The 26249-nt window shown below is 39.2% G+C and overlaps 2 protein-coding genes across 3 annotated transcripts in view; one reads left to right on the top strand and one right to left on the bottom strand.

Annotated features, from left to right (window-relative positions):
* Positions 1 to 3094: 3094 nt before the first annotated feature.
* On the top strand, positions 3095 to 22565 carry tubgcp6 (tubulin gamma complex component 6). 2 transcript variants are annotated; one of them, XM_082159079.1, is made up of 25 exons: positions 3095 to 3239; positions 3675 to 4462; positions 4547 to 4710; positions 5991 to 6207; positions 6290 to 6451; positions 6544 to 6665; positions 7697 to 7760; positions 7907 to 8016; positions 9414 to 9505; positions 9609 to 9748; positions 10356 to 10505; positions 10792 to 10873; positions 11380 to 11468; positions 11541 to 11656; positions 12273 to 12411; positions 13775 to 13861; positions 13947 to 16593; positions 16857 to 17012; positions 17110 to 17278; positions 17560 to 17701; positions 18417 to 18611; positions 18697 to 18829; positions 19605 to 19818; positions 19894 to 20087; positions 22240 to 22565. In XM_082159079.1, exons 2-25 carry the CDS (start codon positions 3710 to 3712, stop codon positions 22329 to 22331), a joined length of 6429 nt encoding a protein of 2142 aa, XP_082015205.1. In that variant the 5' UTR covers positions 3095 to 3239; positions 3675 to 3709; the 3' UTR covers positions 22332 to 22565. The 2 variants fall into 2 exon arrangements, with proteins under 2 accessions (XP_082015205.1, XP_082015204.1); XM_082159078.1 differs by having other exon boundaries at positions 13944 to 16593.
* A 108-nt stretch (positions 22566 to 22673) lies between these two features.
* The window catches only part of appl2 (adaptor protein, phosphotyrosine interaction, PH domain and leucine zipper containing 2), a 15336-nt gene continuing 11760 nt past the window's right edge, over positions 22674 to 26249 (bottom strand). Inside the window, exons 17-21 of the mRNA XM_082159109.1 lie at positions 26131 to 26249; positions 25996 to 26032; positions 25762 to 25914; positions 25627 to 25674; positions 22674 to 24437 (exon numbers count right to left, since the gene is read on the bottom strand). The exon at positions 26131 to 26249 is cut by the window's right edge and continues 56 nt beyond it. Of these exons, the coding sequence (XP_082015235.1) occupies positions 24306 to 24437; positions 25627 to 25674; positions 25762 to 25914; positions 25996 to 26032; positions 26131 to 26249 (489 nt within the window). The 3' untranslated portion in view covers positions 22674 to 24305. The remainder of the gene's footprint in view (positions 24438 to 25626; positions 25675 to 25761; positions 25915 to 25995; positions 26033 to 26130) is intronic.

Below are 26249 nucleotides of genomic sequence, written 5' to 3'. Positions count from 1 at the left end.
CACTGTTCTCCTGTGCGTTATGCTCTGAGAAAACTTTTGTTGTTGTCGACATTTCCCTCCCCCCCCACCCCCCCTTCACTGGTGAATGTGCCGAGAGCAAAGTATTCTGGGATTGCGGAGGACGACGAATTCTCTTTCGGGCTCTCGGAGGACTGATGTCGTATGTGTGAACTGTGCCGCCACAGGTCCAACATGCCGTCTGATCCTTATGTGAATAAATATACACGTCCATTTCTCGAGTGTTGGGTTTCGCCTCTTTTCTGGCCCCTGATCTACAGGGTCTCTAATGAATCAGGTGCCGTAAAAACATTAATGTGACCTTTAATGATGAGATCTACATGACATTTTGGTGTCTGCACAGATGTTTATGTCTTCAAAGGAGAGCGGAGCAGAAGAAGCTTCGAGAACCAGATTCTGTGTTGGATGTCAAGTGGGGACAATATTCAGAATGACGTTTGTGGTTTTTTTAAGTGTATCTTAAATTGTTTTCACGCCCTCAGCAGCCAATATTAACCACACAAACCATGTTAATCTTGTTTTCACATATTTTTGGTCATGAAGGTGTTACACAACCTGAACATCTGCTTAGTTTGATTAGCCTCTAACAAGCAATAACAAAAAATATGGGAAGTGTTTTCTTCTCTGTAAAATGTAACAAAGTAGAGTTCAAATTTATGCAAATAAGCCCCGATGGGAACCAATGGGAACGGCTTGTAGCAACCAAAAGTACAAGGAAAAATCACCATTAATGTGAGGCTGCATCCGAAATTGTACATATTTTGAACACGTAATGTCTTCGAGACGGCAATAAAAGAATGTTCTTCTATTTAGTATGAATGTAATCTGGATGGACTACATTCATCATGTTGTCATTATCATGTGACCAACCAGCCTCAGTTAAGTCGCTTCACTGCCATTCACAAATCCTCTCCAATAGCCTCATGGGATAAAGTGTCCATCATACGCACACTTCAGAATCTCGCCGGAAGTAGTAGATCATCCGGGTACTTTTTGCAGATTCTTTTTTGAGTACTGTGAATTTGGACATACTACTTTTGTCACATACTGTTTTTCACCTACTATATAGAAGGGAAGTGTGTGATTTTGGATGCAGCCTGGGTTTAGTGTGCATTCAGGGCACTGCACTTTGGCATTTTTAAGATATGGGACAGTCTTGCGCACGCACTTCCTGTCACGTGCAGTCGTGCATGCTCTCACAAGTGGCCAAGGCCGCAAGTGTGGGTATTTGGGCAGGCCCAAACAGTGTAAGCATTGTGTTGTCATTTTAAGACCCCCAATGAGGGCTTAAAGTGGGTCTGTTGAAGAAAAATGAGATATGGGAAAATGTTTACATTATTCAGAAGTGTTTTTGGAGCGGTGAAGGAATAGGACAGTGTCAAAACCAACACATCTGAAGTCTTGAGCCCACCAAATGTATCTAAAGAGTCGGTGCCAAACCGAAATATGGCAGTCAGATTATCAGAAATCCCCTCACGATTTACACCGTGGAAAGAAATCTAATCACACCTCTTCCTTATTAGATTTTTAGTGGCGATGACGACACAGTTTGAATATAAACCCTTCACCTTTTATACCTCTTGACTTATGTAAATTCATAAAGTCTCAGTAATAAGCATTATATGAGTCTCTGTCTTCTAGTTAAACACGGGGAAGAGCAGGTCTGCGTGTGAGACTTTCTGTTTCATAAGAGCTTCTGCTACCCTTGATTCTATAACCGAATTAATCCGATCAGACCGTGCGGCCCCCCTGCATGGGCACTGAATTAACTTAGTCACGATTCTATGCAACTGGGCTTGAGCCTCGAAAAAACAGCTCCGATTTTCCACACGCTGGGAAAATAAGAAGATCGAGCCCTTTCATTCTTGCTGTGAGAGCCATCACTCAAGGAAAGCCCGCTCTGGCAGGTGTTTGTGTTTGTATTCACCTGCAGTGGTGTCTAACCCTCAGATATTAATGAGATTTCTTCAGCTTAGCCTTAAAGGGAGACACGGACACTCAAACTCACACACACTCAAGGATTCTCCCTCGGCTGCGGACGGTCCAAGAAAACCTCAGAAACTTAAAAGGGAATTGTCATGATTAATAATGTATTGCTTGACCACAAACAGCTGTAGCTTGTGGAGGTGTTCAAGGCATCTGCATATCTCAGAGGAGCCAGAGGGAGAGTTTGAACCTGAATGGAGTTGTTGTTCCTCACACTTCAGGGACATCTTCCCCTACTCTTCTCTGTCTTGTTAGAAAGTTCACTTTTTGCTCTGTTTTCCCTTCGGGCGAAATGAACCAGCCTATTTTTACCTCATCCACCAACAGGAGACAAAATACTGCATGGAAATGTAAAAGTTAATTTGGTATATTAAACCAATGCATTCAGAGCCGTTAACCAAAACAATACTACAAGATTAATAAACAACTAACGACTTGACTTGTTGCCCATAGGGTGAATAAAAAATGTAGGTAACACCTTATTTTACAGTGTCCTTGTTATATATGTTTAATGTACTTACCATAGTAATAACAGTAAATTATGCATAATTACTTGCAGCTAACCCTCAACCAAACCCTAATCCTACAGAATCCTATAGAAAGTGCATGTAGTTGCTTAATATTACTCAGTACTTAAATATATAATTACACTGCAACAATGACACCTTAAAATAAAGTGTAACCTAAATTTTGTGTACTCAAGAGTTAATGTACTAACAGTAACCAGGGCCACATAAATACTCAAGTATGCACTTTCAGTTGCATCTGGACAGGAATCATTTTAAAGGAATGTAAAAATAAAATATTAATAATTAAGAGAATGTGTATCACATATAGAAAATAAAACTTCGTATGTATGTAAAAATATTCATACATTTATGGAAATCTTGTTTACAAAACAAATGCATTATTATTCGCCTCGACGCCGCTAGCGGACGCTCTATCCGGAAATGTGTACGTCATAATACAGACAGTGCATATCAAGTTTGATCCAATGAAATTAGGTAGTGGATGCCCACATGTCTCTGGTTTAGCCAATGAATGTACAGTCTCTTACGTTTCATCCAATGAGAGTACAGAGAAGGCGGGACTTGGGTGTGTAGCGCGGAGGTTAAGGAAATCTTGCTCGTGTGTGAATGCACATTAAATGCTTGTTTTTTTTATTGCCAATAATATTTATTAACTAATGCGGAATAAACATTTGCAGCTCGGACAGCTTAAACTCGAGTTTCAACGTGAGTAAATGACCTCAGACACGCATTTGTGAACGTGCAGGCGTTTGTACGCTGCAGTTGTGTTTGTTTACTGCCTTCGGTATTAATTACGTCAAATACAATGCGTTTATCTGCTAAAAAACAAAACAATAATGAGTGTAATAAACCTTAAATTATTATATGTAAGGACATATTTAGCTGTTTGCTGTGGCTATTGGGTTTAGATCATGTAACGTTATGCTTCATTCATTGAAACAGAAAGGTGTAACGTTAACTTAAGTTACTCATATTACAAATAAGATAGTAATAAACAATAGGTATCAAGACACTTTACCATTTAATACAAAAGAAATAGTAGCGTAATTAAGGACATGGTGACAATTGATATTTTCAAGAACTGTGTATAACCTCTAGTATTGTATGAATTGCATAATGTAGTTTTTTTTTTTGGCGCAGATCTCGCTGCGTCATGATCCCGCGCTCTCGCTGAGATGTCCGGTTGCCAAGGCAACAGCTGCAGCATCACAGGGATGCTGGGCGCGCTCTGTGACTGCTGCATCTCCGGGTTGTCATGGAAACGTTGCGCTCCGGGCGCAGTGTCGCGGGAGTCTGCGCGTCGGATCCTCCGCAAGCGAGCGTATGGGGCGTTGCTCTCGGGACTCTTCCAAGACGGGTTGTCCAAACCGGCACCGAACGCCCTGGCAAAAACACCTTCCCATAATAAAATACTAATGATCTCCTTTGACCTGCGCGTGTCCGGCCACGACGAGGAAGCCGAGAGGTTGGAGGAGCTCCTGGGTCAGCTACGGGACGGGGCGGGACTGTCCGAACTCGATTCCGTCCTGGAGCTCCTGGTGCAGCTGGCCGGGTCCGTGGCTCCGCCCCTTCTGTCTTTCAGCCACGACTACATGCGGCGGGAGCGTCCCGTGCAGCGCAGACCCCTGTTGGGCGGGTACCTGAGCAAGGACACGCAGCGCTTGGAGGAGAGGGCGTGGTCTTTGATCTGTGGGGAGGAGTGGGGCGTGTTCGGGGGCGTCTGCAGGACCCTGAGCATCATGGACGCCCCACCGGGCACCGGGCTGCTCGGACTGGGGCGCAGACCGGATATCGAGGAGAAGTTTGAGAGAGAAACCCGACTTTCACTGTTTGGTGCCCTACAGCACTCCAAAACGGCAGATATGGACATCCGACTGGACCTGCCGCCCGTTCCCAGTAACGCAGACATTACTGGACTCAGCATACGGGTGAAGATCCTAAAAATATCTATTCTTCTTTATTATGTTTTAGTCTTGTCCTACCTGGTATCATATATGTTGTTGTTCCTGCAGGTTCCTCTGTGTCTGGATCAGTCTGATGACGAAGGTTTCCAGTCTTCCTCTAATCTGACTCCTGATTCCCAGTCCGAGGCGAGTCCCAGCCCTGAGATGGACGTGTGGGAGGCCCTCCGGACGTTCGTGCCCGGCAGACGGCGCTGTTGGGAGAACATTGGCTGGTAAGAGAGAGTTGAGCAGACTAGAGTCGGGCTGTAAATATCTGCTCTGACTGACAGTGGTTTGATTCGATTAGGATTCTTTTCAAATCGGCACCAAAGCAATCCAATTTAATTGACCAAATTTCAGATTATTATGTATAAACACTCAAATTATGTAATTTTAAAAACCTGATCTAAAGGTGTATTCTTAAAGGGATAGTTCACCCAAAAATTAATAATTAAGTGTCATTAATTACTCCCTCATGTCGTTCCAAATCCGTAAGACTTTCGTTCATCTTCAGAACATAAAATAAGATATTTTTGATGAAATCTTAGTTTTCTCTCCCTCCATTGACAGCTACGCAACTACCGCTTTGACGCTTCAAAAAGTTCATAAATAGATCATAAAACTAAATTTGAGCGGTTTAGTCCAAATTTTCTGAAGAGACTCGATCGCTTTATATGATGAACAGATTGAAATTAGGCTTTTATTCAAATATTAACATTCATCAACTCACACATCAGTTGTGGTAAACAGAAGCTCAAGCATGAGAACCAATGACGTTTGTTCTCGCTCGCTCGGGTTTGGAACGACATGAGGGAGTAATTAATGACAGAATTTTCATTTTGGGGTGAACTATCCCTTTAAATCTTTGAAATTAGTTTTGTTGAATTGCTTTTTAAAACAAAACATTCAATGGTATTTTTTTAGGTGACATTTTTTGTTGAAAATAGGTCAAGAACTGTATTTTGGATATAATTTATGATTAGATATTATAATATTATTTAATGATATTTTAATTATTATAGTCTATTAAAGGGATAGTCCACCCAAAAATGAAAGTTGTCCTACAGGTTTAGAACAACATAACTGTATTTTGGATATAATTTATGATTAGATATAATAATAATTATTATTATTATTATTTAAAACCATTATTAAAGCAAAAATAATAATAATTATTATTATTATTTAAAACCATTATTAAAGCAATAATAATAATAATTATTATTATTATATTATAATAATGATTATTTTTTTATATTCTAAATATTATAATCTATTAAAGGGATAGTCCACCCAAAAATGAAAGTTGTCCTACAGGTTTAGAACAACATAAGGGTGAGTAATTGACAGGATTTAAATTTTTGGGTGAACTATCCCTTTAAGGAATACCACAATCAATGCATTAAGTTGGACAGATGAATGCATGCATTACAATGCACCCCTGCCGAATACTTTAAAAGAAGTAGTTTGAATATGGTCCACATTTGTCATCCTCTTTCTTTGTCTCGTTCAGCCCGCCGGGTCAGAAGGACCCCCCGTACCTGACAGAGGCTGGCAGAGAGGCGTTTGATCAGCTGTACCGCCTGTGGGAAGGAGAAATGAGGAACATTCTGTCCACACAGACTCCATCACCACTCCTGCCTCTGCCACTGGACTGCCAGAGTCAGCTGGTCAAAGACGTGCTCAACGTGCTGATCGGGGTCTCCTCGGCCACGTTTCCTCTCAACGAGGTAGCTCAATATACATTGAATTGTAAATGTAAAAATAAGAACTTTTTTCATGATTTTCTCTTTGCATCATCCTCCACTCAAGGCTAGTGTACAGTTCGACGTCCGTCCGGATATATGTGTGTCCGGGACGTCCCCTGAGAGCGTGTCTCGTCTGCTGGGTGAGCTGGCGCAGTACGGCACACACTATCTGCGTCTCAGCCGCTTCTCCCTGAGCAGCGGGAGTCAGAAGGGACTCGTCTTCCAGGTGACGCATGCTGTCATTTCTTACGGCACTCCAGGATCTTTTCCCCATAACAACAACAGCGTTACACAGATGCTTGTGTGTGTGTGTCTCAGGCCTTCACAGGTGGGCTGCGGCGTTACCTGCATTACTACAGAGCGTGTGTGCTGAGCACTCCGGCCTCTCTGAGTCTACTAACTATCGCTTGTCATTTCCGCAAACTGGGGCGTCAGCTCAGGTAAATGTTTCCTCTTGTCATGCAATCCACAAAGCTGTGGTTTTAAAGGGCTCAGATAAAGGATTTTTTTCTTTTTGAATAAAAGAGCGTAAACATACTTTATTTACAATGCAAAACTCTTGCCTCATTCCAGTCAGAGCATTTTTGGATACTAAGCGGTAAAAATGGGCCATGAAATCCACTCTTTCACAGTAGCTCTGGGACAAAGCAATATTAATGTGATATATATATATTTATATGTGTGTGTGTATTTATATATAAATGATTATGTATTAAATTATATAATGTAAGTTATGTATTAAATATAATTTTATACAAAATAAATGTATTTATTTATATATATATTATATATATAATTCATTTTGTGTATATATATGTGTGTGTATATATATATATATATATGTGTGTGTGTGTGTGTGTATATATGTGTGTATATATATATATATATATATATATATGATTAATTCATTTTGTATATAATTGTATGTAATATTTGATTATTTATATTACATAATTGTAAAAGATTTATAATAATTTATATCACATAATAATTTAATGTTATGTATTGTATATTTTTTTATATTTTTTTTTATTAAATAATTTTAGAATTTTTTAACATTAGAATTTTTTATTATATTTTTTATCATTTTAAATGTACTATTCAAAAATGTAAAAATAAAAGAATAATAATATATATATAATAATTATTATTATTATTTTATTATTTTATTTTTACATTTTTGAATAGTACATTTAAAATTATACAAAATTGTAATGTTAAAAAATTCTAAAATTATTTAATAAAAAATGTGTAATGTTTTGTGTCGGGGCCAGTGAAAATGTCGGCAGGGCAAGTAGAAATCTAAACTACCGGCCCGACTGGTTGAGCACAAAAAAAGAAAATTATTACTGATTCCTAAGTGTCATTATTAGTGGACATCAGGAGAAAAAAATCAAATAAAATATGTAGTCTGTAAGAAGAAAATGAGTTTCAGCCGATGTTAATCCATGCCCTTATATGTGTTCATCAGGTATCTGTCAGAACTGTGTTGTGTGGATGGAATCGCAGGTGTGGGACGAGCAACATTCCCCATGGTAACACTCTCAGTCTTCTGACAGACACAATAGCTTTGAGTTTGAGTTTGAAGATGTTGTTTTCAGCTCAGAAGTGTTGTAGACAGGTGGATGTTGCAGGTCTGCAGTGCAATTTGTGCAATTGCCTGTGTGATGTCTGTGTTTAGGGTGTAAAACTGCTGTCGTGTCTGTATAATGAAGCTCAGAGTAACTGCAGTAATGAGAATCATCCGGTGCTGCTGTCGCTGCTGAAGAGCAGCTGTGAGCCGTACACACGGTGAGAAACTCATCTCCTCTATCGCTCTTTACTTACTTATCTATTATTCAACTCAAGAAGGTCACTTAAGAGCAGAGTGGTTTTTGACACCCTATATTTTTCCGAGTGACTGATACTATGAAATGGTTTCTGTAGTGTCTGGCTGCCATTAAGTGCACAACAGAGATTCTCTGCTATTATTTACTCATCTTCAACCATTTTCTTGTGCAACATGAATCATCATACTGCTCTTTCCCATACAACCACATAAAGGCCATTGTCTGTCAAGCTGCATTTTGCAGAAGAATGTTTTTTTTGGTTGTGGTTCGGCTCTGCGTGACAAATATGGTTCTTTCTCATAACTAAAAAAGAGAGACATTCACTACTAGGCTAGAGATATATCCAGTTTAGATGGAAAGGATGTCAATCTGTTACTGTAGCTTTACCCATTAATAGACACGGTACTTCCTTAAAAATAAATTCCAGTACAGCGCTATAACTATAATGAAATGACCCTTCATAATCGATAATGCTTTACAGTGAACGCTGTTAGAGAGCTAGGCTACATATTTATCTGTTCAATAACCCACTGAGTAATAAAAACACCATCATCCCTATGATGCTTTTACAACATTTCTAATCCCTCAGTTCTCAATGTCTCCGAAAAACCAAGTCAATGTTGATTCTTGTTTTATTACGAGCTCTGTCGCTATCTCTTTTAGCCAGCAGACTCCTCTGTTCTGCGAGAGGTTCAACATTTAGCGGCTCCATGTCAAGCTTTCTCACTTATTGTGACAACTAACCTCTGCCACTCCCACACCAGACACACGTTAAAGTAGCCAGAGCAACTTTATTTACGGATATGACGAGACACGCACGGACGAGTGACACATGTACGCAATTTCCCGCAAAAACCATCCCCTCAGATCTCAAATATAAATGCTTATTATCATAGTGAATCCGGGTCAAAACACATTTTGGAGGAATTAATGTTTTGACTAATTTAAATTTATCGGTAACACTTTACAATAAGGTTAATTAGTTAACATTAGTTAATGCATTAACTAGCATGAACTAACAGTGAGCAATACATTTGTTACAGTATTTATTCATCTTTGTTAATGTTAGTTAATAAAAATCCAGCTGTTCATTGTTTGTTCATGTTAGTTCACAGTGCATTAACTAATGTTAACAAATACATCCTTTGATTTTAATAACGTATTAGTAAATGTCGAAATTAATATTAACTAAGATTAATAGATGCTGTAGAAGTGTTGTTCATGCTTAGTTCATGTTAACTAAGGTCATAAACTAATGTTAACTAATGAGCCTTATTGTAAAGTGTTACCAATTTATCTAATTTTGAACAAAAAAGTTACATAGTGTAGCTTTAACTAAATGTCTGTGTTGGTGTGTAGGTTTGTTTCAGACTGGGTGTACGGCGGCGTCTTCCGTGACGTTTATAAAGAGTTCATGATTGAGGTCAATGAGGATTATCTGTCCTACAGAGGTGAGTTTCTCAATCTCACGCTTTAATTTTAAATCAGTGATAACGGTCTTAAAATCAATATGCCCCCCCCCCCATAAAAATGAATGAATCTCTGTCCCCTCAGATAAGAACTTTTGGACGCAGGGCTACACTCTTATTTCGCGGGATGCAGAGGACTGTGTGCCGGTCTTCCTCAAACACATCGCAAACGATGTGTACGTCTGCGGGAAAACAATCAATCTTCTGAAAATCTGCTGCCCACAGGTGCCCCTCGAACACTTATGATGCTTTGAACTTCCTTGCAGAAGTTTGGGGACAGGGAGACTTTTTTTTATATTTTTTGAAAAAAGTCTCTACTCACTGAGGCTGTATTTGTTTGATCCAAAATGCAGTAAAAACTGTAATATTGTGAAATATTATTACAATTTAAAATACATTTTAAAATACATTAATATAGAAAATAGTTCATTTATTCCTGTGATCAAAGCTGAATTTTTAGCACCATTACTCCAGTCTTCAGTGTCACATGATCATTCAGAAGTCATTCTAATATGCTGATTTGCTGCTCAGAAAAAAATTATTTTCTTCTTCTTCTTCTTCTTCTTCTTCTTCTTCTTATTCTTATTATTATTATTATCAATGTTGAAAACAGTTGTGCTGTTTAATATTTTTTGTGGGAATTAAGATTTTTCAGGATTCTTTAATGAAGATAAAGTTCAAAAGAATGGCATTTATTTGAAATATAAATCTTTTGTAACATTATAAATGTCACTTTTGATTAATTTAATGCATCTTTACTGAATAAAAAATACATTTTTAGTGGAGGTGATTTTTGGAAGTTCTGATTTAACTCCATCTGTCCATTAAACAGCACTACATCTTCTGGTCGGATATACCAGTGCCCAGGATCGCTGTGACGTTTTCCCTGCAGGAAGTTGAGGAGATTGAGAGAGACTGTGCCGTGTACCGAGGGCGAATGGAGACGATCGCTAGGCACAGCGCCATCAGCAGGGAGGAGAAGGTACTGCACATGTCACGGTGCTCCGCTTGCCGCACATATAGTGAAGTAATTATGAGGTTTTCAAAAAAGCTCATCCAGGTTAAGTGTTTAAATGTCTGAAGTATGCTCACTTAATTTAGAGACCCAATAACGGTGTGGTGCCCGTGCTGTCGGCATGGCAACAGATGATATTTTAAAATCTGGTCCATTAACCCAGTTTCATCAGGACACTGTGACCTGGGCTAAAATCTGCTTCATTGTTTTGCGTTGAAGTCTGTCTTCCTTTATTTTCCCCTCTCTCTATAAGGCCATGCGGACTGAACAGGCTCGACAGGAGCTCATTAACCAGGTCAGAGAGACAGCGGCCAAGACCCTGGAGAGAATCAGAGGTCAGAAATCTGTCCCTTCGAAACCCAAGCGCGCACACACATGCACCTGATGCTGTTAGCAGCTTCTGTCTGGGTAAAATTAGTCTTGCGTAGCCAAACTTGACTTTCATCATAGGCCCTGTCCCATATAGCAGCCTTCTGAATTATAAAAGGAGAAATGGGACACCCTAAGGGCCAGGAAGTTCACGTTGAGTGAGCCATTTGGGACGGAAACACTTTTCTGCTTATCATGACCAAAAGCTTTTTGTTTAGTTAAGTTTAAAAATTAAAATAAAAACATATATGGATAGAATCTTATTCGAAATGTTAACAAAAACTGTTATTAAAATAACACTGATGTGTAAAGTAAACAATGTTTTTTACGCGAGGAGGACACAGTTGTTCTCTTCGTGGAGGTCAAGTATTAATTATCAGGACGACCAGCGAGAGGGAGTTCCTCCCCACAGAGTCAGATGAATGAAGTTTACAAGCTGACCTCCCGCTGTTTTCACTCTCGCCCCCTGCAGGCCGCCAGGTGTCGCAGCGTCTGGCGGAGGAGGCCCAGAAGAGAGAGCGATTTGAAGAGATGAAACAGCAGCTGGAACTCGACCAGGAGGTGAGGAGCATATTAATAACCGGTGAGTAAAAGCGTCTTCGGTGGCTCTAACTTGTGTGGATGTGGTTTCAGTGGCGTAGTGCTGCGAGACGGAAGGAGCAGGAAGATGATTTCAGCTACGCTCGAGAGCTCCGAGACCGAGAGCAGAGGCTGCAGGCTCTCGAGGAGCAGCTGGAGCGCCGGGCACGGTGGGCGGCATACAGTAACACTCAGAAAAAAACCAACGATTGAGGCTGAGGCTGTAGAGCGCAGCAGTGACCTCCCACAGGAACTTTATTTCCCTTTCATATTCTCCACAGGCATTTGAGCAAATAATTCAGTAAAGCATTATGTGCCATGAACCAAAACAGCTCTCAGATGAATCATAACATTACAAAATTGGATTAAATCCAATGGATTAAAGACAAAGGTACAAGATTGTGCTCTTTTATGAGGAAATGAACCACTCATTAAAAACAAAAGTCATTTGCATAAATCATTGCAAATTACTTATTTTTTTTAAAAGTTATGTGTAGCCAAGTATGGTGTCCCATACTCAGAATTTGTGCTATGCATTTCACTCATCCAAGTGCACACACACACACACACTGTGAACACACACCCGGAGCAGTGGGTAGCTATTTTTGATACATAAATAGATAAAAATCTATTTCACTGTGAAGATAATTAATCATATATATATATTTTTTTGTATTAATAGTATTTTTAATAGTATTCACTTTATAAAAGGACTCAAATATATAGAGAGATCAAAGACATTAAGGAAATTCTGAATGAAATGATATATTTTGTGTGTGTGTTCAGGATGGATCTGATCGCTCAGTACGGTCAGTTATCAGAAGCCGCTGCTAGACGAGAGCTCAGAGCCATGTGGAAGGTGCAGAGGACTAAACTCGACGAGTGCAGAGTGAACTTCCTGCAGCAAGAGCAACAGAACATACAGGTCTGATATCAGTCAGAGTTTTTATTGTAGAGTTTGGGTTATTGCATTATTATTGCAATGGTTTTCATTAGTAATATTAAATTAGTATTCACTTTATAATTATTTTGTAACTTTATTAAAGATATATTTATATATTTTTTTTGCATTTGCATTTGTAATGAGTATGTTTTGTCAAGTCAAGTCAAGGTTATTTGTATAGCGCTTTTCACAATACAGATTGTATCAAAGCAGCTTCACAGTATTAAATTAAAATAACACAACAAAGTTTGTTTCAAGAGGAATTTATTGATTGATAAAATTAAATTAAATATCCCCAAAATATCTGTATCTGTTTTGTCTGTTTTCTGACAAAACAGTATCTTTGTCAGATATTTCTGACAAAATATCTGTTTTGTATCTTTCTCTGATAATTGCAATGGGGATATTGTTATTATTTGTAATTTTATCCATTTTCAATCAATTTATTTATTTTTTGTATTTTAATAGAGAATTTTTAGTACCTGTTTAATAATGCAAAAGTGTTTTGTTTTTTTCTTTGTAAAATAAATTGTTTTTAGTAACTTATTTGACAAAAATGTATATTTATAAGTATATAATGCATTATTTATTTATTTTTTACAAGATTTTTTTTTTTTTATTACATTTTTCAATTGCAATTATACTGTAGCTAGAAACTATACTAACACAAACTTTTGTTGGTGTCATGTGAAAATCTCCAGTTCTCAGTTTATGGACCATCCTTTCTAAGTCCCTTAAACTTTTAACCCTCTGAGGTCGGCAAACGCGCCCCCGAGTTTTGCTGGATTTTCTTCACATTGTAGCACAATAAACTTAAATTACTCCGTCATTTATGGTCATACAGAAAAAAGAAATATAAAAAAAGAATCTGTGATATTTCTACTTTTGTATGTGTCCACTTACAATCAAATCAAAACATTGTACTTTTGTAAAATAAAGAAAATAAACAGGGTGTGCGTTCTGCCTCTCCATCGCGGTAAACTTTTTTTTCTTGAGCACGTCTATAAACTGAAACAAAACTCAGCGAATACTTGTCACACATTTATGAGCCATATACCTTTATAAACATTTAAGTGTGTACTTTTAAATGATCGGATTCAAACTGAAAACAAATATTCTCTGTTTAAGTAATTTGTATAAAACCAACAGGATGTCCAGTATCTCAAACGCTTGCTAATTACTTTTAATTCGACCACGCCCACTGTCTGGTAGTTGTACTTGCATTAGTAATCATATGTCCAGCAGTTATCAAAGAGTATATGTTAGCATCATCCATGAAAGTACTGTTTTAAAGTGATAGATAAGGGGACATCTTTATCTCTGAGGTGTTATGATTTCTGTTCAGGCTCTTCTGGAAAAGTTTCCTTTAGGTCTGGAGGGCCCCCCTCCGGAAACAGCCTACGAACAACAGTCTGCACAACTACACACTGAGGTCTGTGTGCTGTTCTTTACATATACACATCTATAGCGTCATAAATTTAGCCTACACTATTGTAATTGTTTTCATTTTACAGCAGAATCTTAGTGAACGGCAAACAGCAGATCCTCCTATCCCAGAATCCTCTGCTCTTCCCTGCTCTGATGCCAATGATGAAATGCATGCTCTCATATCAGATGGAATTGACATTGCTGACTTCCTCCCCAAGCCTCCACGCCTCCCTGGCAGTGGTGCCGTGACCCAGGCCCTCCATGACATTGGTTCTGACCTGTTGCAGTTTCCTCAGAAACCCCACCCACAGAAGCAACACTCAACGACCTCCCACATACGTCTTGGACAAAATATTTCTGAAGCCCTACAGTCAGTCCTTGTGCCTTGTCCACATGGACAAGCATCCAAGTCTAGCTTCCAATTGGGTCAGTTCACTCCAGAGGTGTCAGTAGGTCAGCCGAAGGCTAGTGTTCATGGACATCCTTCACAGAGCTCAGTGCAGCTGGGAGACTCCACTGCCTCGGGGCGGAACAAGGGTCCGATCCGCTCGGAGTCAAACACCCCTACACAAACCACTCAAGAGCGAACATGTGAGGCAGAGCGCGATAGCCAGTGTGCAGAAAAACAACCAACTGGAGAAGAGACAGGAACAGAGCCCTCGGCGGCCAGCACAGGTTCAGAGCCAAAGCAAGCCACACAGGAGCCAACAGAGAAAGCCAAGTCCTGTGAGAGTGTCAGCCAGCCCTCTCACTGTTCTCAGCCAGAAGAAGAACAATCTGTGTCTCCTCTCATAAGCTTCCATGAGTCAGAGTCTGATAGTCATACGAGAAATAACAGCCGTGATCCTGATCCAGCACTGATCTCATCCCAGCCCTCCTCTAATATCCGTGGCCACGCCTCTGACGCTCACATAAGGGTTGGTGAACATGTTTCTGAAGTGACCATTCTCATCCCTACCGCTAATATTCATGGCCACGCCTCTGACGCCCATATAAGGGTTGGTGAGCATGTTTCTGAGGTAACCACTTCTCTTCCAACCCCTAACATCCATGGCCACGCTTCTGACGCTCACATAAGGGTTGGCGAACATGTTTCTGAGGTAACCACTTTTCTTCCAACCCCTAACATCCATGGCCACGCTTCTGACGCTCACATAAGGGTTGGCGAACATGTTTCTGAGGTAACCACTTTTCTTCCAACCCCTAACATCCATGGCCACGCCTCTGACGCTCATATAAGGGTTGGTGAACATGTTTCTGAGGTAACCACTTCTCTTCCAACCCCTAACATCCATGGCCACGCCTCTGACGCTCATATAAGGGTTGGTGAACATGTTTCTGAGGTAACCGCTTCTCTTCCAACCCCTAACATCCATGGCCACGCCTCTGACGCTCACATAAGGGTTGGTGAACATGTTTCTGAAGTGACCGTTCTCATCCCCACCACAAATATTCATGGCCACGCCTCTGATGCCCATACAAGGGTTGGCAAACATGTTTCTGAGGAAACCACTTCGCTTCCAACCCCTAACATCCATGGTCACGCCTCTGATGCTCATATAAGGGTTGGCGAACATGTTTCTGAGGTAACCACTTCTCTTCCAACCCCTAACATCCATGGCCACGCCTCTGACGCTCATATAAGGGTTGGCAAACATGTTTCTGAGGTAACCACTTCTCTTCCAGCCCCTAACATCCATGGCCACACCGATATAAGGGTTGGTGAACATGTTTCTGAGGTAACCCCTTCCCTTCCAACCCCTAACATCCATGGCCACACCGATATAAGGGTTGGTGAACATGTTTCTGAGGTAACCACTTCTCTTCCAACCCCTAACATCCATGGCCACGCCTCTGATGCCCATATAAGGGTTGGCGAACATGTTTCTGAGGTAACCACTTCTCTTCCAACCCCTAACATCCATGGCCACGCCTCTGACTCCCATATAAGGGTTGGCGAACACATGTCTGAGGTAAATACTCATATCCCTACTGCTAATATTCATGGCCACGCCTCTGACGCCCATATAAGGGTTGGCGAACACATGTCTGAGGTAAATACTCATATCCCTACTGCTAATATTCATGGCCACGCCTCTGACGCCCATATAAGGGTTGGCGAACACATTTCTGAGGTAAATACTCATATCCCTACCGCTAATATTCATGGCCACGCCTCTGACGCCCATATAAGGATTGGCGGACACATTTCTGAGGTAAATACTCACATCCCTACCGCTAATATTCATGGCCACGCCTCTGATGCCCATATAAAGGTGGGTGAGTTTGTGTCAGATGTCGCCGCCTCTCGCCCACTTTTGGGCAAATTTGGTCACTCTTCTGACAGCACTCTTAAAGTGGGTTGTGTGATGCCAGACGCTGCCCCTTCATCCACCCCTCTGCCTGGCAGTGCTTTCGGACATTCGTCGGACTCCATGCTAACATTAGGGTGTGTTGTATCAGGTGCAGACCCTCAGCGCTCTGCATTGCCTGGAAGTGAGTACGGACATTCCTCACAGTCTACCTTGGGTAGTGGGTGTGTGGTCAGTGGGATTGAGACTGTTCGACCCAGCTCTCTATACAGTGAAGCCCGTGCGCACACATCAGACTCTGCTCTTGGCATGGGCTGCATGGTTGGTGGAGTGGTGCCAGGGAGTTTGTACGGTGACAGACTACCAAACAAATTTGGCAGAGCATCAGGAGACACAGAGACACCAGCTGACTCAGACACCCAGGGTGAGAACACAACTGCACAAATGTTTAGCACCCTCAGCTACTTTCAGAAAAACTTCAGAATTTTAAAATGATACAAAAAAAAATTAACTCCCATTTTCATTAGAAGTGAAATTTTACTCATAGGTACAGATTTCTTTTTTTCCAATTTTAAGAATTATTTATTGTATGATTTTATGTTTTTTTTGTTGATGTCTGTTGGTCATACAAAGTAAATTCACTGTGGTTAATGATTTCTTATTTGGATTTGTTATGTTGTAATGCAGCGCCCCCTAGTGAGCTGTTCTCCCTGGATGAGGGACTGTCTGCCTGGGCTCTGGGACTAGGATTGTCCCCTAAAAAGAGTCCAGAGGATCGCTATCTTCTCAGCCTGGCCTCACAGTACCAAGTCGAGCAGTACCAGGACTCATACGGCCTGTTGAGTGAGTACCGGACCAGCTGTCTTCATCCTGAACCATTAGAGCTTTCTTTCTTTAAATATCAGAAACAGAGAGTTTTGTGTTGTCGTTCCTGCTCTAGCTGCGGCTCCAGAGTCTGAGCTGCTGCTTCAGGTCACACGGGGCCCGAACGGCCTTCCTGTCGACCCCTCCCTGTACCGGGCCACCGATGCCACTGCTATTCAGCTCAGCGAGATGATGCCACTTCCTGTGCTCATGAAACACTCTGTTACAACACCACTGATTACACAGTATGTAAACTAGAGCGATTTTCTGATTAATCACAATCTTTATTTGAACTATCCAGTTTAGCCTTGCCTATGCCAATATCAAGCAAGTTATCGATTGGAATCAGTCTATGAATTAAATCAGGCTCTTGTGTACTTTGACCTCTTTACATTGTAACTAAAATATATTTTCAACTGAATCAATGTTAAAGCCCTGATGTAAACCATAAACAACGCACAAATCCCTGTACGCTAAACATCCAAATTTGAACATTTGAAATTCTCTCTTCCTCTCTTTCTCTCAGTGTGTCCATGGTAAATAAGGCCGTGGTGGATTATTTTTTCGTGGAGCTGGGTGTGGAGAAGCATTTTGAGACTCTCAGGCATTTCCTGCTAATGGAGGATGGAGAGTTTGCCCTCTCTCTCAGCAATCAGCTCTTCGAGAAGGTCTCAACACTTAAAATAAGCATAGAAATCTGATGTGAAGAGCTTGTCAAAGGGGTCCTATTATGTATTATGCTATTATGCGTGTTCAGCTTTCTTTAGTGTGTAATGTTGCTGTTTGAGCATGAAAAAGGTCTGCAAAGTTACAAAGCACAAAGTCACTCCAGCGGGAGTTATTTTCTATATCAGTGTCACTGTTTCTGAACTCCCTGAAACGCCTCTATTGAAATCTTGAGTTTTCTTCCGGGAACGAACACATCACAATATTCCTAATTTTAATAATTCCCGCCTAAAAGCCATAAAGGGGCGGGGCCTGGTTGAGTTGCGTTAGTAGTGTGTTAAAATTCATGATTATGGTAAGAGGCGTTACATTTCCCCAAACACGCTCGAAGCAGTTGACCAATAAGAACACACTGATCCAGCCGACCAATCAGAACACATTGTGCTTTTCAGAAGGAGGGGCTTCATAGAGACCCGAACTAAACAGAGCGTTACTGACAGACTGGGAAGAGAGGAGCTGCAACAATGGCGAACATGTGAAAAATATGTGTTTTGAACATTCAAGCTTGGAAACCTATTCTAGTAGAGCCCTAAAACAAAACTTTGAAAAAGTGCATTATAGGTCCCCTTTAAGAAAAGTTTGCACAAAATTAGATACAACATTGTCACATAAGTGTAGCATACAAATATTTAAAATGCTTCTGTGCGCTGTGTTTAGCTGGGCAGTGGTCAGACCCCCGGCGAGCTGCTGACCCCGCTGGTGTTGAACTCCATTCTGAATAAGGCGTTACAGTACAGCATGCACGGGGACAGCGAGCTGGCGGCTCACTTCACGTTTGCTCTGCGATACCTTCCTGAGATCTTCCACCCTCACGCTCCAGACTCGCTGAACTGTCTCGAGCTCCGATACAAGGTCAGAGTCCAGGTCACTGTCTTCCTGTAGTCTGAAGTTTCTGAAGAGCTGGATGTTTTTTCATGATCTTTCTCTGGTTCTGTAGGTGGACTGGCCGGTGAATATCGTCATCACAGACAGCTGTCTGAATAAATACAACAGACTCTTCTCCTTCCTGCTGCAGCTCAAACACATGGTGTGGTCCCTCCGAGACGTCTGGTTTCACCTCAAGAGGACGGGTACGATTTCTGCCCCGCTTTTTTACTGTGCTCCCACTAAATGTATGAAACTCTTCACACAGGTAATCTTCCATCCGATTCGGTTCTCATTTGAAAAAGCTACTGTTATGTAAATCTGTCAGAATGGGTCTGTATAGTTTTGTTGCAAAACTTAGTGAGCTGCCAACAAGGCCACATTTTAAGGTCTGGGTAGATTAGATGGTAAGCAAACAATCAGTTCTCGTAATCAATCTGTTGGATGCAGAAATGGACAGGAATAAAGATCTGAGCAACTTGACACGGGCCAAATTTTTTGGTAAGGCGACCGGTTTCAGAGTATCTCTATGGCAAGGTTTGTGTCACTCCCAGTCAGCAGTGGTGAGGATTCACCAACAGTGTCCGAGGAGGGTCAAACCACAAACTGGCAACAGGGTGTTGGGCGCCCAAAGCTAATCGATGCGCGAGTCCCGTTTTCTTTTACATCACATGGACGGCCGTGTACGTGTGCGCCGTTTACCTGGGGAAGTGATGCACCAGGTCGACGGAGGGAGTGTGACGCCATGATCAATGTTCTGATGGGAAACCCTGGATCTTGTCATTCATCTTGACACGTTCCACCTCCTAAACATTGTTACAGAGCAGGGACAGCCCTTCATGACACTGCTGTTCCTGGTGGAAGTGGCTCTTTCAGCTGGATAATCACACTGCACATTGTTCAGGAATGGTTTGAGGAACATGATGAAGAGTTCATTATTAATAATAATAATGAAAAATTAAATGTCCTCCTGTCTCTCAGCGCTGGTGAAAGGTGCCGGTCGCTCCGTTCAGTTCCATCAGCTGCAGCTGTACAGACACGAGATGCAGCACTTTGTGAAGGTGATCCAGGGCTACATCGCTAACCAGATCCTGCAGGTGTCCTGGAGCGAGTTCAAACAAAAACTGAGCAGTGCCAACGACCTGGACGCCATTCACCGCACGCACGCCGAATACCTCAACAGAGCCATCTTCAGGTGAGGACTCGTGTCCCACATGACACATTCAGTGATTAATATACAGATATCTAGAGAAGTGGTGTATTCTCTCAGGGGTTTGCTGACGGAGAAAGCCGCCCCCGTCATGAACATCATCCACAGCATCTTCAGCCTGATCCTGAAGTTTCGCGGTCAGCTGATCGCGCAGCCGTGGGAGCTCCAGCAGGGGGAGCCGGTGCACCCCAGCTTCATCGCCATGCAGCAATCCTACAACACCTTCAAGTATTACTCCCGCTTCCTGTTCAAAGGTGAGCTTCTGCTACAGGCGTAAACGCTGAGAGATCACAGGTGTGACAGGAGCCGATAAGATTAGAGCGCCACACCTGCTAACTCAGATACAGAGAGATGTGTGTGCTTTACCGTCAGCAGAACAATGCCATAATGAGAAATGGCTTAGAACATTTGGACAGCAATACAAAAGTAAAATACAAAAGACAGAAAAAAGTTGAAAGTAATTGTTGGATATTTGATCATGAGATGTATATAAACCTGCATATTAATCAATATTCACCTATTTATTTTACTCAAATAGACTTTTTGTTTTGAAGCAAATTGCTGAATCATTGTTTGAAGTGATTAATTTAAACTGTTAGACAATTGGCTTCTGGATATTGTATTTTTGTTATATGTATGTATATTATGTTTTATATATATATATATATATATATATATATATATATATATACATACATACATATACAGTACAGGTCAAAAGTTTGGACACATTACTATTTTTAATGTTTTTGAAAGAAGTTTCTTCTGCTCATCAAGCCTGCATTTATTTGATCAGAATTTTTTTTTTTATATATTGTGATGTATTATAACAATTTAAAATAATTAGTTTTCAATTTTTAAGCTGAATTTTCAGGATCATTACTCCAGTCTATCACATGATCCTTCAGAAATCATTCTAATATGATGATTCATTATCAAAGTTGGAAACAGTTCTGCTGCTTAATATTTTTTCATAACCTGTGATACTTTTTTAGGGTACTTTGATGAATAATAAAATTTTAAAAAAGCAAATTTTTTTAAAAATAGAAATATTTTTTAACAACAATATATACTACTGGTCAGTAATTTTTTTTTTCTTTCTTTTTTTGAAATAAATCAATACTTTTATTCAGCAAGGATGTGTTAAATTGATCAAAAGTGATAGTAAAGAAGATTTATATTATTAGAAAATATATTTTTATTTTGAATAAATGCAGTTCTTTTTAACCTTTTATTCATCAAATATATTAGGCAGCAGAACTGTGTCCAACACTCATAATAAATCAGAATATTAGGATGATTTCTAAAGGATCATGTGATAGACTGGATCTCACATGTGACACTGAAGACTGGAGTAATGATCCTGAAAATTCAGCTTTTCATCACAGAAATAAATTATTTTTTAAAGTATATTCAAATAGAAAACTATTATTTTAAGTTGTAATGTTTTTTTTTTCTGTATTTTTGATCAAATAAACGCAGCTTTGATAAGCAATTAGAGACTTCTTTCAAAAATATAAAAAAAGTAATGTTTCCAAACTTTTGACCTGTATATATATATGTATGCATAGTTTTTTAATAGGCAAGTAGTTTTTCCCACTAATTTGACTGGTTTTTATTTATTTATTTAATTTATTTTTCAATAAAACATTTTTAGAAACGTTTTATCAGCCAATACAAAAATTTATATTTTCTTAATTTCTATTTTATCCAAAAAGTAACTGTTGGCAATGCTTTCATTTATTAGCATTTATTATTTGCAATAATACATGACACCTATAAATTCATATTCCTTCTCTTGAAAACGTTGGCAAGACATTATGGATGTATTTATCATGTTGAGCTCATCCATGCTGAAGACCATCTCAGTTAATTAATCAGACATGTTGAATCTATTGGCATCTTTTTTTGTTGTTGTTGAGAATTAAACCACAAATCCCACAAAAATATCTCTTTATTATTGCTGTCATATGCGAGACGAGACGACGCTGTAAAACTAACCAGATGGCACAGTCTTTAGAAAATTCAACTGGCTAAATAAATACTGTATCATTGCCAGCAAAGTCGTCACAAATACAGCTTGTTCTTGAGCAGAGATCCATACAAGCGAAATGTTCCAGCAGGACATTCAGACGTGTAATAAAACAGCTATATTAGTCCAAAGGGTTCATATCACACACTTTTGTAGCATTTTGTCGTTCCTTAAATGTCACTCAGGATTTCTTGTGCCAGAATAACTTACTTTTACAGTACATGATCAGTTTGCTCACTAGTAAAAAAGTGTTTTAATGCTGTTTTAGACATTTTGTAAATAAGCTTTCAAAAGAAGAAAAATCATATTTTCAATGGATAATTGTTCCTTTTAACCGGAGTTAAATAACCGTGTATATGATTGTTTTTTTACAGTGGTGACCAAACTGGTGGATAAAGGCTATCAGCCCCATCTGGAGGACTTCCTGTTGCGGATCAACCTCAATAACTACTACAAAGACTCTTGATTAGGCCCGTGTGTGTGTGTGTGTGTGTGTGTGTGTGTGTGTGTGTGTGTGTGTGTGTGTGTGTGTGTGTGTGTGTGAGAGAATGAGCCCTCCGGACCTCCTGCTTCAGTGTTCATGTCAGGATGTGTGTTTATCGCCAAAGCTGTCGGATGAACTCAAATCAAGTTGTGCGGTGACGCTTTAATCCCCAAAAGCTGAATGATGTGATGTGTAAAATAAAATATTTAATTTTCAGATTGCTTTCTCACGACTCTTACGTTAGAAATGGTCACAAAGCTTTATTAAAGAGTTTTACATTCTGAAAAGATGATACATGGACAGTCCAATAACTGCTGCACATCATGTTGATGAATGATTTTATTGTTCAGCATACATCATGCTCAAGCTCATCGCAGGTTAAATGTCGGATTGTTACTGAGGCATATTTAAAGTCCGAGGAACACTTCGGGATCATGTGATAAATGTAAACAACAGTTCAACTTCATTCAAATCACTAGCAAACCACTTTCAGAACGTTATTTCTACACGTAATCTTCAGTACAAACAAACGATTACAGATAAATGAGTATGTACCTAATGAAGCGCAGTGGACGTGCGGCTCCAGCTGCACAAACCAAACTGATCACACAGGAAATACTGAGAGGGAAAACTACTATTTCGTTTTGTTACAGACTCACCCTGAGATTAATTTTTCCACAGAATGAATGTTAAAATATATGCTGCAGTTTTTTTTAGTTTTTTTTAATCTACAGGATTTGTCTGAATTTCTTATTTCATTTTAAGTATTGTAAAAGGTATTAATTGTAAACAGACCACAGGAAGTTAGTGTTTTTAAATTAAAGTGCACCTAAATTGCACATTTAAAAAAAAAAGTGCAATTTTGTTTTGCATTCTGCTAAATCCCAATTTGCATACTTCTTCATAATAAAAGTAAATACTTCACTGGTGACGGTTAACTCGTAATATCTGCATGAAAGCATCGCCATCTAGCAAAATCATTAACATTTAGGTTTAAGTGTTTATAAACTGCTGCTTTAGCTTTGTATTCCTCGCCATTTTACCAACAGCAACAACATTTCAAAGCAATATTAGCATGCAGGAATCCATATTTCAAAACTCCATCATTCATGCAGCAGTGTTCAACGTGCTGAGATTTGAGAAGCAGAATGCAAATTGGGATTCATTCCAGATTTGCTTGACTTAATTATAAACAGCATCACAATAAAAGTGGAATGGTATCTGTATGGAATGTTAATTATGATGTGCTGAAAAAACCTGTCAGATGCAACAGGAACCAAGAAAGTGCAAATAAAGGTTCAGGTTTCATTGTGTTTGCTGACAATGTAGTGTGAAAAATAAGAAATTCTCCTGTATTATGATTGAACTATTAGGTATTCAAAAAATCAGCTTGTAGCTGAAACTACATCTGATGTTATGAAACAATTTTAACTGTAAAAATACAATGAAAATCAAAATGCAAATAGAATCGATAAAAGACACACCCTTTCTTAAAGGGACAGTACACCCAAAAAAGAAACCTCTTGAGTTGCTCTTTTCCATACCGTGAAACTGAACTGTTTAACTCTATAAAGTACCATTTACATAATAAAATTGGTTCATAGTACTCATGCACTATATTCAGAGTCATGCAATACTATTGGCATGAGGAACAAACCAAATTTTAAACAATTATTTGCGTAGGAAATGGTGAGAATTTTTATTTTTGGGTGAATTATTCCTTTAGCATGTAAACTCGTGTCTGATGTTTTCGAACTGAAAGATTAAAACAAGACTTACACCTTTAACCTTCATCTTTTCTATCGTGAGCATCTAAACTGGGTAAGTGTTAAACAAACGAGTGGCGATCCCTCGACCACCTGTTGCTTTCCTTCATGAAGTCTGTCTGGAGAGAGAGAGGGAGGACAGGAGAAGAGCAGCAGGTAATGGAAGTGTGTGTGTGTGTGTGTGTTCGGATCAGGCCTCTGACTCCTGGTCATCCGGTCCGGAAGCTTCGGCTGCGTCTCCCGTCTCGCTCTCCAGCAGAAGAAACTTCCCATCGTTTGTCAGGGGCATTGACTTCATCAGCTGGGCCAGCGCTTCAGGGTCCTGATACACACATGAGGATCAAAGTCATGACAATCACAAGATGAAGAAATCAAAAACTGACCCTACTTACATTCTTAAAAATAATAATAATAAAAATAAATTATATATACTGAACAAAATTATAAACGCAACACTTTTGTTTTTGCCCCAACTCAAAGATCTAAGACTTTTTCTATGTACACAAAAGGCCTATTTCTCTCAAATATTGTTCAGAAATCTGTCTAAATCTGTGTTAGTGAGCACTTCTCCTTTGCCGAGATAATCCATCCACCTCACAGGTGTGGCATATCAAGATGCTGATTAGACAGCATGATTATTGCACAGGTGTGCCTTAGGCTGGCCACAATAAAAGGCCACTCTAAAATGGGCATATATATATATATATATATATATATATAAATGATTTATTAGAGCACGTTTAAAAACAATATGTTTGCAGAACCACCATATGCAAGAACTACACTTTCGGACACAGGTTTGAAAAATTATATAAACCAATAATAATCTATCCTTAATCTTCCATCCAATGCAAGTTTATAAATATATAATATAAATTGATTATATTAAATATATTCTTAATATATATTAATATACAATATTACTATTGAAAACAATATCTTTAATATATATTCTTATATATATATATATATATATATAATTTTTAAATGTAATATATGAATGTATAATATTACTATTAATAAATATGAATATTAATGACTTTAGTATAATATAATTTGTTTAAAACAATTTTACATTTAATGCATTCAAGTTTATAAATATATTCTATATATATATATAAATATATTCTTCATTTAATCTTAATATTATATTAGTTATTAAAAACGAATATATCCATAATTATTTTATTTAAAAAGCTATATATATATTATATATATATATATATTTGAGAATTATAAATTTTATATATATATATATATATATATATATAATTACTATTGATAAATATTAATATTAATACCTTTTATCCAACGTACACAGTGATATTTTACAGAAACATATACACACACACACACACACACATATATATATATAATTTTTTTTCTTTTTTTTACAAAAAAAAAACAAACAATCACATTACAGACACTAAATCGATTTCGAATTATGTATTATATTATGTTATTTTAAAACTGCTGTTTTTACTCTCTCGATGTCAGATGTTCTGCTTTACCTTCTTTGCCTCTGAGATCTCTTTCCCAAGGTTTATCGTGAAACAAATCTGAGGAGAAACAGCACAAATCCCAGGAGTTAATCAGATATTTAATGTGAGAAGTGAGCGTTATGGTTTATGGTTTTGCAGACTGACCTTCTCTCCTTCAGTGTTACTCTCAAACACGAATACGCTGAAGGAGGGTTCACCGTCGACTCCGTTGCTCCAGTCGCTCCCCTCCAGAACGAACCCCATCAGCCTGCTGTTCTCCTGATGGGCCGCAAACTGAGACACATCCTTCAGCTGGAACTGACACACACACACACACACACCTGAGATGTAGACAGATTTCAGTTCAGTGAGCAGTGTTAGAAATAAATAAACACTTACACTGATCTTGGTGACTTGTGTCTGTGGATCGATCAATCTGTCGGCAGAAACAAAAACGTTTTAAGCCCCCCGAGAGTCCTGTAAAAAGGTCAATATTTGAAACACTGTATTTCAGCAGTGAGCCGCCCGACGCACCTGATGCAGGCACTGCTGACCATCAGATGGGATTCGGTGGTTTTGAAGATGTTGTGGATTGCGCGAGCGGCGAGAACCTGCCTCATGGCTTCATAGATCACTTCCTGTGTGTGACCGGC

Source organism: Leuciscus leuciscus (genome assembly GCF_965113295.1).
Source record: "Leuciscus leuciscus genome assembly, chromosome: 25".
In the NCBI taxonomy this organism is placed as follows: Eukaryota; Metazoa; Chordata; class Actinopteri; order Cypriniformes; family Leuciscidae; genus Leuciscus; species Leuciscus leuciscus.
The sequence above is the reverse complement of the archived record's forward strand: the minus strand, read 5'-3'. Positions and strand labels throughout refer to the sequence as shown.

Excerpts from the sequence above, each read along its gene's own strand:
- tubgcp6 (XM_082159078.1), top strand. The coding sequence starts at position 3,710 with ATGTCCGGTTGCCAAGGCAACAGCTGCAGCATCACAGGGATGCTGGGC. Across the intron at positions 9,506-9,608 it reads GGATTATCTGTCCTACAGAG|ATAAGAACTTTTGGACGCAG; the intron begins GTGAGTTTCTCA and ends CTGTCCCCTCAG. Across the intron at positions 11,469-11,540 it reads AGCTGGAACTCGACCAGGAG|TGGCGTAGTGCTGCGAGACG; the intron begins GTGAGGAGCATA and ends ATGTGGTTTCAG.